We start from the raw sequence: 12,906 nt of genomic DNA, 5'->3' as shown, positions 1-12,906 counted from the left end.
CTCCAGTGATTAAAATCAGGAATGAAATGAGAGACATCACTGCTAACCTTAGAGAAATTAAAAGGATTATGAGAGAATACTGTGAACATTTGTATGCCAAGAAATTAGATGATATAGATGAAATGGACAAGTTCCTAGAAAGACAAAATACAGAAATAATTCAGGAAGAATCTGAAGAGAAGTATAACAAAAGACCTTGAATTAGTAATCAAAAAACATCCCACAAAGAGAAGTCCAGGCCTAAATGACTTTACTGGTAAATTCTACCAAACACGTAAAGAAGACTCAACACCAAACCTTTGCAAACTCTTCCAAAAGATAGAAGAGGGAACACTCCCTAACTCATCTTATGAGGCAGATACATTCTATTAACATCACAGGAAAAGAAAACTAAAGACCAGTATCCCTTATGAATATAGATGGACCAACCCACAATAAAGTACTAACCGAACCTAGCAGCATATAAAAAGGATGATACACCATGACCAAGTGGGATTTATGTCGGGAATGCAAAGTTGTTTCAACATATGAAAATCAATCCATGTTATTCAACATGTTAATAGACTAGAGGGAAAAAGCACATGATCATCTCAGACACAGAAAAAGCATTTGACAGAACCTAGTACATTCTCGTGCTAAAAGCACTCAAGAAACTAGGAATAGGAGGTGCAAAGAGTTGTAACACCTGCAAAGTTAGGGAGACCACAGTAGTCCATGTAAGACTACCCTCACTTCTGACACCACCTGTAAGTTCAGGGGTTCTCAAAACCACCCTCAGGGCTGCTAGAATTACAGACCTCACTGAAAGCTATTATACTCACAGTTATGGTTTACTACAGGAAAAGGATTCAGATGTAAATCAGCCAAGGGAAGAAAAACATAGGGTGGAATCCAGGGAAGTACCAAACGTGGAACACATTAGTTTCCCAGCATTGATAGATGGCAGTACTTCCTGGCGTATTGCCAACCAAGGAAGCTCACCCAAACCAGGGTGTTCAGAGTTTTTATTAGGGCCCCATTACATAGACCTGACTGATTCATCATGTGTTTGATCTCAGTCTCCATTCTCTCCAGAGGTCTACTCATACTGTGTGACCAAAGTCCCCACCCTAAATCATATTGTTTCAGTGTGACCCAAGGCCCTCGGGCAAACAGGGGCACTCCTATCAGGCATGAAGATGACCTTCCAGAAGCTGAGGGCAAAGGCCAGACCTCTCTTTGGGTAAAGTTAATTTTGAATATACAGAAGAAAGCTTTATCAGCCTAATAAAGGGCATTTATATAAAACTTGTATCTATGAAAACTCAGAGCTAACATGATACTGAGCAATGAAAGAATGAATGCTTTCCCCGCTAAGATCAGGAACAAGACAGAGTAGTCTGCTCTCAACACTTATGTTGCCAGGGCACTTAGGCAAGAAAATGAAATAAAAGGCATCCATATTGGAAAAGAAGTAATACTATTTATATTTGTAGGAGACATAGTCTTCTATATGTACAATTTTAAGGAATACATATACCAAAAAAACCCTGTTAGAACTAATGAATGAGTTCAGCAAGATGGCATGATACAAATCAACATATAGACTCAACTGTATTTCTACACATTAGCAATGAATAATCCAAAAATGAAATTAAGAAAAAAATCCATTTATAATAGTATCACAAAGAATAAAATACTTAGAAGTAAAAATTAATAAAAGAAGTTCAAGACTCATACATTGAAAACTACAAAACACCATTGAAGGAAATTGAAGATCTAGGTAAACAGACATCTCTTGTTCATGGATTGGAAGACCTAATATTGTTAAGTTGGCAGTACTTCCTGAATTGATCTACCAATTCAGTGCAGTCCCTGTCAAAATCCCAGCTACCTTTTTTACAGAAATTGACAAGCTTGTTCTTAAGTGCACATGGAAATGCAGGAGACCAAGAGTAGTAAAAATAATCTTGAAGAAGAACAATGAAATTAAAGGACTGACATTTTTTTTTTTAGATTTTATTTATTTGACAGAGCGAGAGAGTACAAGCGGGGGTGCAGTAGAAGGAGAGTGAGAAGCAGGCTCCCGGCCGAGCAGGGAGCCCCATGTGGGGCTCCATCCCAAGACCCTGGGATCATGACTTGAGCCTAAGGCAGATGCTTAACCATCTGAGCCACCCAGGTGCCCCTAAATAAATCTTTAAAAAAAAAAAAAGAAAAGATACACCATTTGCAAATATCTTCTTTCATCAATGTTTTTATAGTTTTCAGAGTACGGGTCTTTCGCCTCTTTGGTTAAGTTTATTCCTAGTTATATTTGGTATAATTGTAAATGAGATTGTTTAATTTCTCTTTCTGCTGCTTCGTTATTGGTGTGTAAAATTGCAACAGATTTCTCCACGTTGATTTTGTATCCTGTGACTTTACTGAATTCGTTTATCAGTCCTAGCAGTTTTTTTGGTGGAGTCTTTTAGGTTTTCTATATGGTATCATGTCACCTGAAAATAGTGAAAGTTTTACTTCTTCCTTGCCAATTTGTATGCCTTTTATTTCTTTTTGTTGTCTGATTGCTTATGGCTAGGGCTTCCAGTACTATGAATAAAAGTGGTAAGAGTGTACATCCTTGTCTTGTTCCCGACCTTAGGGGAAAGGCTCTTCCCCACTGAGGATGATGTTACCTGTGGGTTTTCATATATGGCCTTTAATATGTTGAGGTGTTCTCTCTAAACCTACTTTGTTGAGGATTTTTATCATGAATGGATGTTGTACCTTGTCAAATACTTTTCCTGCATCTATTGAAATGATCACATGGTTCTTATCTTTTCTTTTATTGATGTGATGTAGCAAATTGATTGATTTGTGAATATAGAACCACCTTGCAACCCAAGAATAAATCCCACTTGATTGTGGTGAATGATTTTTTTAATGTATCGTTGAATTTGGTTTGCTAGTGTTTTGTTGAGGACTTTTGCATCTATGTTCATGAGAGATACTGGACTGTAGTTCTTTTTTTTCGTGGTAACTGTATCTGGTTTTGGTATCAGGGAAATACTGGCTTCATAGGATGAATTTAGAAGTTTTCCTTCTTCTGTTTCTTGGAATAGTTTGAGAAGAATACACATTAACTCTTCTTTAAATGTTTGGTAGGATTTGTCTGTGCAGCCATCCAGTCCTGGACTTTTGTTTATTGGGAGTTTTTTGATTACTGATTCAGTTTCTCTGCTGATAATTGATCTGTTCAAATTTCCTGTCTCTTCCTGTTTCAGGTTTGGTCATTTATATGTTTCTAGGAATGTTTGTCTAGGTTGTCCAATTTGTTGGCATATAGTTTTTCTTAATATTCTCTTATAATTGTTTGTATTTCTGTGGTGTTTGTTGTTATTTCTCTTTTACTTGTGATTTTATTTATTTGGGTCCTTTCTCTTTTCTTTTTGGTAAGTCTGGCTAGAGGTTCGTCAATTTTATTGGTTTTTTCAAAGAACCAGCTTCTGGTTTCATCGATCTGTCCTGTTTCTTTAGTTTCTATGTCATTTGATTCTGCTCTGATCTTTATTATTTCCTTCCTTCTGTTGGTTTTAGGTTTTGTTTATTGGTCTTTTTCCAGCTCCTTTAGGTGTAATGTCAGGTTGTTTATTTATGATTTTTCTTGCTTCTCGAGGTGGGCCTGTATTGCTATAAACTTTCCTCTTACAACTGCTTCTTCTGCATCCCAGAGGTATTAAATCATTGTGTTATCATTTTCATTTGTTTCTGTGTACTTTTTTATTTCTTTGATTTCCTGGTTGACCCATTCATTGTTTAGTAACATGTTATTTGACTTCCATGTATTTGTGCTCTTTCCAGATTTTTTCTTGTGGTTGACTTCTAGTTTCATAGCACTGTAGTCAGAAAAGAGGCATGATATGACTTCCATCTTTTTGAATTTGTTGAGGTGTGTTTTGTGGCCTGATACGTGATCTATTCTGGAGCATGTTCCATGCACACTTGAAAAAAAAATGTGTATTCTGTTTTGGGATGGAATGTTCTGAATATATCTGCTAAATCCATCTGGTCTGGTGTGTCACTCGAAGCCACTGTTTCCTTGTTCATTTTCTGTTCAGATGATCTGTCCATTGATGTAAGTGGGATGTTAAAGTCTTCTATTGTATTATTGATTTGTTCCTCTATGTTTCTTATTAACTGTTTTGTGTATTTGGGTGCTCCCATGCTGGGTGCATAAATATTTACAATTGTTATTTCTTCTTTTTGGGTTATCCCCTTTATGAGTATTTAGTGTCCTTCTTTGTCTCTTGTTAGTCTTTGTTTTAAAGTCCAGTTTGTCCGATACAAGTATTGATACTCTGGCTTTCTTTTGACAGCCATTTGCATGGTAAATGTGTCTCCATCCCCTCACTTTCAATCTGCAGGTGTCTTTAGGTCTAAAATGAATCTTTTGTAGGCAGCATATAGACGGGTCTTGTTTCCTTGTCCATTCAGTCACCCTGTGTCTTTTGATTGGAGCATTAATCCATTTACGTTCAGAGTAATTATTGATAGATATGTATTTTTCCATTTTATTACTTGTTTTGTGGTTGTTTCTGAAGATTTTCTCCAGTCCTTTTTTAGTCTTTCATGTTTTGCTGGTTTTCTTTAGTGGTATACTTGGATTTCTTTCTCTTTATTCTTTGCATACTTATTAGTGGTTTTTGATTTGTGGTTACTGTTATGTTTGTATATAAATAACCTCTTCTACATATAGCAGTCTATATTAAGTTGGTAGTCTTTTAAGTTTGAACCCATTGTTTGTTCCTCTCTCCCCACATTTTAAGTGTAGGGTGTCATATTTTACATCCTTTTATTTTGTGAGTTCCTTGACTGATTGCTTACGGAAATATTCATTTTTACTGCTTCAGTGTTTCCTATCTTTATACTCTCACTTTTGGTCTCTCCTTTCCACTTAGAGCCCCCTTTAATATTTCTCACAGGGCTGGGTTAGTAGTAGTTAGGAACTCCTTTAGTTTTTGAATGTCTGGGAAGCTCTTTATCTCTCCTTCTATTCTGAATGATAGCCTTGCTTGATGGAGTATTCTTGGCTGCAGGTTTTTCCCATTCAGTATTTTGAATATATCTTACCATTCCTTTCTGGCTTATAAAGATTCTACTGAAAAAATCCACTGATAGCCTCATGGGGTTCCCTTTGTATGCAACTGTCTTCTCTGTCTTGCTGCTTTTAATATTTTTTTCTTTATCACCATATTTGGCCATCTTAATTACAATATGTCTTTTTTTAAAGATTTTATTTATTTATTTGAGTGGGGGGAGAGGGGCAGAAGGAGAGGGAGAAGCCGACTCTGCAGAGTGCAGAGCCTGATACAGGGCTCAGTCTCATGACCCTGAGATCATGACCTGAGCCAAAACCAAGAGTCAGATGCTTAACTGACTGAGCCACCCAGGCGCCCCTAAATATGTCTTGATGTGGATCTGCTTTTGTTAATTTTCTTAGGTGTTCTCTGTGCCACCTGGATCTGGATATCTGTTTGTTCCCCAGATTAGGGAAGTTTTCAGCCATTATTTAAATAAATTCTCTGCCCCCTTTTCTCTTTATTCTTCTTCTGGGACTCCTATAATATGAATGTTATTATGTTTGATGAAGTCACTGAGTTCCCTAAGTCTGTTCTCATTTTGCATAATTCTTTTTTCTCTCTTTTGTTCATCTTGATTCTTTTCCATTACTCTGTCTTCTAGGTCATTAATTCGTTCCTCTACTTCTTTCAGCCTGCTGTTCATTCCATCAAGTGTGTTTCTCATTTTGTATATTGAGCCCTTTTTCTTTGCTTTGTTATTCCTTATCTCTGTGTTAATGGTCTCATTGATGCCTTCCATTCTCTTCTCAAGTCCAGTGAGTATCCTTATGATCATTGCTTTAAATTCTCTATCATGGGGCACCTGGGTGGCTCAGTCAGTTGAGCATCTGACTCTTGGTTTCTGCCTGGGTTGTGGTCTCAAGGTCATGGGATCAAGCCCCGTGTTGGGCTCCATGCTTGGTGTGGAGTCTGCTTGAGATTCTCGCTCTCTCTCTCTCCCTCTGCCCCTACCCCTACTTACACTGTCTCTCTAAAATAAATAAATCTTTAAAAAATAATAATAAATTCTCCATCAGGCATGTTACTTATATCTGTTTCACTTAGATCTCTGGCCAGGGCCTTGTCCTGTTCTTTCATTTGGGGCAAATTCCTCTGTCTTCTCATTTTGTCTAAGTCTCTGTGCCTGTTCCTGTATGTTAGGAAAGGCAGCTCCATCTCCTGTTCTTGAGGGTAATGGCTTTGTGAAGAAGAGGTCCTGTAGCGGCCTGCCGTGTGGTGTCCCCTGTTCCCCAGGGCCTGGCGCTTCTGGGGTATCTCCAGTGTGTGCTGTGGGTGCTCTGCTGTTGTGTTCTGGCCACTTTATCCTGCAGGCCAGTCATCTGCAGAGGCTATCTCTGCCTGTTGTGGGCAGAGTTTGGTCCCTGGCCTGAATGTGGCACATTTTAACTAGATGTGCTCTGGTCTGTTTTTGAAGTGAGACCTGTCGGTGCTGCCACAGGATCTGAGGCCTCAGAAAACTCCTGGGTCAGGAGATGTAGTGTTGGCAAGGGTTTGGGCCAGTGTTCTGGGGGAGGGGACCTGCAGACCTGGGGCCGAGGCAAGCGTGACTGGGAAGGGTGTTTCTTCTAGAGCCCAGGGGTCTAGAAGAGCTTGGTGTAAGTGAGTTAGGTAGCAAGTGTCAGTGTTGTGCTGGTTCCTGCAGGTGGCCCTGTGCTTATGCTGAGGGATGGGGGTGTGAAATGATACCTGCCACCTTCTTTGTTCCCCAAGGGGTCTCTCCATGAATGCTGCTTGTCTGGGACATGCTCCAGGATGAGCAAATAACCTCCGTACCTTGTGCCCCAGGTACTCTTCAGGTCTCTTGTTTTCACACTGTATATCCATGGGCTCTTTGTCCTGCCTTTTCCCCAAGAGCAGCCCCAATGTCCTCTGAACTCTCCCAGAGCCAACCACACTGACGTTTAAAACTCCAGGCTTTAAGGCCTACTGATTGCAAGAACTCAAGAAATTCAGGCCCTCTTGCTTTCCAAGCCAGTTGCTATGGGGATTTGTTTTCCCCACGTGCTCCCCTGTGTGCTAGTCTGTCTCTTGCCCTTCACCATGACCAAGGCTCCCTCCCCACTGCAGTAGCCGTAATCCATTTCTCTCCCAAGCCAGGTCTCTCTACTTCCTACCTTCAATGTGGCCTCTTCTTTACCTTGTTCTGCCAGTCCTCAGATGAATTTCTGGGGCATTTAGGATGATTTGATAGTTATCTAGTTGTATTTGTGGGATGAGGCAAGCCTTAGTGTCCTTCTACTTTGCCACTGTCTTCCAAGATCTCTCTTGAGAAAGAATAGTCTCTTTAATAAATGATACAGGGATAATTGAATATCCATATTCAAAAGAATGAAGTTGGACCTCTGTCTCCCTTCATATACAAAAATAAGCTCAAAGTAGATTAGAGACCTGAATGTAAGGGTTAGAACTATAAAAGGAGAAACCATAGGAGTAAATCTTTGTGGCCTTGGATTAGGCAGTGGTTTCTTGATACGACACCGAAAAAGCACAAGCAACAAAAGAACAGATACATTGGACTTCGTTAAAATTTAAAATTTTATACTTCAAAGGACACCATCCAGAAGGTGAAAAGACAACTCTCAGAATGGAATAAAATATTTACAAATCATATTATCTGATAAGGAACTTACATCTAGAATATATAAGTAGCTTTTACAGCACAACAATAAGAAGATAAATGGCCCAATTAAAAAGGACGAAAGATTTGAATAGACCTTTTTCCAAAGAAGATATGCAAATGGGCAATAAACACATAAAAAGATGCTCAACATCATTAGTCATTAGAGAACTACAGGTCAAAACCAAATGAGATACTACTTCACACCAACTAGGATGGCTGTAATCAAAAAGACAGTAACAAGTGTTGAGGATATGGAGAAATTAGAATCCTCATACATTACTGGTAAGAATGTAAAATGGTGCAGCCACTCTGGAAAGCAGTTTGGCAGTTCCTCAAAAAGTTAAACATAGAATTACCATATAATTCAACAATTTCATTCCTAAGTATATTCCCAAGAGAATTGAAAGCCTATGTCTACATAAAAACTTGGACACAGATGTTCATAGCAGTATTATTCATAATATTAAGAAGTAGAAACTACTCAGATGTTTATGTTGATGAATGTATAAACAAATGTTGTAGATCCATAAAATAGAAAATTATTCAGCCATAAAAAGGAATTAAATACCAATACATGCTTCATCATAGATGACCCGTGAAAGCATGATGAGTGAACAAAGCCAATAAAAAAAAACCCACATGTTGTATGGTGGCATTTATATGTAATATCCAAAATAGGCAAATCCAGAAAGTGGATTAGTGGTTGCCAGGGAATGAGGTAGGTAGGGAGGATAGGGAGAGATTGCTTATAGGCAGGGGTTTCTTTTTTTTTTTATTATGAACATGTTCTAAAATTAGATAGTGGTGATGGTTATACAACTGTCTAAATGCACTAAAAACCTTTGATGTGCATATTTTAAAAGGGTGAATTTTATGGTATGTAAATTATATCTCAACAAAGCTGTTATAAAAAATTAGATTTAGCACTTTGGTTAATTCAAGTAGCATAGCTTCAAACATGTCAACTTACAAACTTTTTAAAGTGAAATTAATGAAAATGTAAATCTTATGTAAAATTTAAGCATAATTAGCCAAAGTAAAAATGCAGTTTTCTGAACCACTATTTAATTTTTATCATACTGTTTTCTTTCCTGATTTTTTTTCATTGATGTTTTTGCAAATTTAATGCAGGATTCCTCTTTTAATTTCTTTAAAATGTGTTTAGAATGTCAGAATGGAAACAAGGTTTAAAAAAATTAGGTATAAATTAGAATAGCATGAAAGAACAAGATTGTAATTACTAAACAGCTGTGTTTGATAACAGTGTATTCTTGTAGGTTCCATAAATAAGTTCCTCATAATTATATAAGCCGCAGGGCTTGGGAGAAAGGCAGAGAAGTTTAGGGTTAGGATGAAGTCTGAGTCTAGCTCAAACCCGTGAGGAGGGCTACTTCCTTCTCTTGTTGACTTCCCATTTGAGAAGGTTTTTCAGGTTGGGGGTTTATCAGGAGTAGAAGGAAAAATGACCCTTTCCATACTATTGTGCAGTTATTCCTCAAACCGCAGTGCTATGTGATTCTGTGTCTGGGAATCTTAGTAGTGGGGATCACTGACAGATTTGTACAGAGGCCAGAACCTTGGTAAGTTTATTGATGCACATCAAGGTAATTTAAGCTTCCTGAATCTTCATGGAACATTTGAAACCCATAACAGATAGTCACAATGTAAATGCCTACAGGGAAAAGATATATATTAACAGAGTTTCGCCCAAACTAATTTCAGAAGACCGACATGAGCACGTACAGTAAATTAATTGAAAAGAGAATGAATTTAATGAAGTGACTTTTTTTCTTCAGCTGCTTTCAAAATTGTGAAATCCTGGCTTGGTCCAGAAGCAGTGAGTTTGTTGAAGTTTACCAGTAAAAATGAAGTCCAGGACTATGTCAGCGTAGAGTACCTGCCTCCCCACATGGGTGGAACTGTAAGTATAGTCCTTGAAATGTGTTTCTAAAATAAGACTGCATCATGGCGCATTAGGGTGTATTCTTTCCTTAAGGAAAAAGAAAAAGCAATATCTTAACATCCAGAGAAAGATCGTAGATACTCCAAAATAACACCATTACAGACATTTTTAATGTACGTTTTCAAGTTGTTTTCATTTTGAGTAGGTTCTGTATTTACATGGTTCTAAACCGAAAAGTATTCAATATGCAGCACAAATAATTCAGAAACAATACTCAGTGAAAAGTCTTTCTGTTACTATCCCAATCACTCTCTTCCTCTTCCCAATTCCATTTCTTACATTTATTTCCACGAATATGTAATATAGATAAGCAAATATATATGTAATTCTTCCTCCCTCCCATCTCTTTTAAACAAGTAGTGTATTTTTACACCATTGTGCATCCTACTTTTTTCTTTACAACATGTCTTAGAGATCATTCCAAATCAATATAACAAGCTGTTTTACTCGTTTATGGTGAATAGTATTCCTGTATCTAGAGATGAACCATAAATTATTTAATTAGTAACCATGACTTATTGAATTTTTTTTCACATGCCTTAGTTTGCTTCCATTTGTTTACTATTGAACAGGCTTTTTAATTTAAAAAATAATATGTATTTTCAAGTTTTTTTGAAATTGTTTTGCTACTTTCAAACAAGAGACCAGGAATAAGTAGGTATATGTTAAATTTTTAATACTACATAACAATGAAACATACTGTGATGATAATTTTTCTTTCTAAACTTTGAAAGCCTATGGATTTGGTATGCTTTGGATTAACTTGATAATATTTAAGTTGTCTTTTACAATCAACTTCATATACTGTCTACCTGGCAAAATTGTATTCAACCAGGATCAAATGACTAGCAAGATAAAAAGTTTTGGCATGTCCTTTTGTTTTCTTTGGTTAGAAGAAACTTGAACCAATATTTTTTATTTGAAATTTGCAACTTTCCTATTTTGAGCCTTTATATTTTACATTTTAACAGAAGAACACAGTACGGTTCATTTTCAGGTACTACCTTTAGTTAAACGAGCTATTTGATTTGTTTTTAATAATTTGCCCATAGAATTGTTAAAATTAATGGCATCTAGTAAAAATTATTTTTAGGGGTAGAAAAGATTATCTCCCTTCTTTGTCATTAATGGCGTATTTTTTCAGGGCTGTACTCAGAATTATAGTAGGACTTCTATTCTTTAACATAATTTTTCCCCCAAAGTAATACATAGACACCATTTTTTTTTTAAAGCAAGCAGTACCTAAAGACTGAAAAGTACGACAGTTTAGTGAAATGTCTCCCTCCCCACATTACTGCCCACTGCCACTCTTCAAAGGCAGTCAGTCACTGTTTTCAAGTTTTCTCTCCTGGAGATGTTCTGTCCATTTTATTTTTTCACATATGTTGTTTTACTGGTTTCTTGTTAGGTTATGCCATATTGATTCTTAGAGGTCTACCTGATTTTTTAGACCATTACAGAATATTCTACTGTATAGATATAACATAATGTATTTAATCAGTTCTCTTTTGAAGGACTAGTAGTTGTTTCCTATTCTTGCCATTATTAATAGTTCTGCAGTGAATATCCTTGTAAATAACTCTTGGTACGTGGGTATAGCAGTGTAAGTAGAAGATGAACTCCTAGAGGTAAAATCATCAGGTCAGTGGGTATTTGTAGTTTTAAATTTTGTTATCTGTTGCCAGCCCTCTAACGAGATTGTGCTCATTTCCCAATAACATGTGGCAATCCTTAAACCTCATCCATGCCAACATCACATACTCTCATTTTTGTAATCTTTGCCAGTCTTGGGTGAAAAATATTGTGGTTTTGCATTTTTGTTATTGTAAGTGATGTTGCTCATTTTTTATGATTTAAAAGGTAGTCTCTTCTTTTTCTATGAACTCTGTATCATTCCTTTATTTTTTATTCTGTTATTACTTTTGTTGATTTGTATATATTAACAAAATCTGTCTTGCTTCTCATACATGTGGTACATAATTTTCCCAGTTATGGCTTTAAAGAAAAAAACAACTTGGTTTTTTTTAGGGGGTTTTCTTGGGGGGGTTGTGGTTGGTTGGTTGATTGTTGGGTTTTGTTTTTTTGCAATTCAGAGAGGTTTCATTTTAGTCTGCTCCATTTTTATCAATATTTTTATGCCTGCTAGGTTTTGTGCTATGATTAGAAAGGTCTTCGTTACTTAGGTTTTGTGTTTTGTTTTCTGTTTTTCAATCCCATGTGGTGTTCTGGAGCTATTTTTTTTTAAAAGCTTACATGGTTTTTAAAAAATACACACTTTTGGAGTGCCTGGCTGGCTCCATCGGAAGTGTGTGCTATGCTTGATCTCAAGGTCATGGGCTTGAGCCCCACGTTGAGAGTAGAGATTACTAAAAAATAATAATAATAATAAACTTAAAAAAATACATACTTCCAAGTTTTTATCCATCTGAAGTTCTTTTTGGTGCAAAGAATGAGCTAAAGACCCAACTCGGTGCTTTCACAGATGGCTAGCCAGTTGTCCACACCACTTACTGCTTTTCCCTTTGTGTTTTGAAATGCTTCCTTTTTTAAAAATTTCACTAATTAAGTCTGGTGTGGTTTTTTGTTTTTTGTTTTTGTTTTTTGGCCAGGAGAGTGGATTTTAATTTTACTTAGACAATTATTTCTCTACCCACCTCTTAGCAGGCTGTTATAAAATTCCTTCCTCTTAGGATCCCTTCAAGTACAGCTATCCGCCACTAGTAGATGATGACTTCCAAACACCATTGTGTGAAAATGGGCCTATTGCCAGTGAGGATGAAGCTTCGAGTAAGGAAGATCTAGAAAGTGATGGCAAAGAAACCTTGGAAACAGTTTCGAATGAAGAACAAACAGCTCTCCTAAAAAAGGTAATTTTAACAATAAAATGGAGTCGAAACCTGTGGCCTGTCCACAATTCTACAACTAGCTAGGTATGTGACTGTAATTCACTTAACTTGCTGCCCTTCCACATCTTTGTAAACAAGAGGAAGGATGGTACTAGCTAACCAGTAGTGTCGCTTTTGTGTTTAAAAAGGCTGATTTCATGCATTTGTATAAAAATTGGCAAAATGCACTTTGAAGGAATTGTTTTATTGAAAATATTTTTGATTTAGCTGAGATAAAAGTAATTAGTTTAAAACATATCTACTTCTGTTTCGGTTTTCAAAGAGCACTTCGTTATCTTTGTATGAGTTATCAGGGGCTTGATAGAGGGATAAATA

At 36.8% G+C, this 12,906-nt stretch overlaps 1 protein-coding gene across 2 annotated transcripts in view; it reads left to right on the top strand.

Annotated features, from left to right (window-relative positions):
- MOSPD2 (motile sperm domain containing 2) overlaps window positions 1-12,906 on the top strand; it is a 55,983-nt gene that overhangs the window by 26,624 nt on the left and 16,453 nt on the right. For both annotated transcript variants that reach the window (XM_040634251.1, XM_040634243.1), the window contains exons 8-9: window positions 9,519-9,643; window positions 12,376-12,552. In XM_040634251.1, coding sequence (XP_040490185.1) covers window positions 9,519-9,643; window positions 12,376-12,552 — 302 coding nt within the window. The remainder of the gene's footprint in view (window positions 1-9,518; window positions 9,644-12,375; window positions 12,553-12,906) is intronic.

Source organism: Ursus maritimus, assembly GCF_017311325.1.
Source record: "Ursus maritimus isolate PB19 chromosome X unlocalized genomic scaffold, ASM1731132v1 scaffold_X1, whole genome shotgun sequence".
Lineage (NCBI taxonomy): Eukaryota > Metazoa > Chordata > Mammalia > Carnivora > Ursidae > Ursus > Ursus maritimus.
This window is presented reverse-complemented; position numbering and strand designations above follow the sequence as displayed.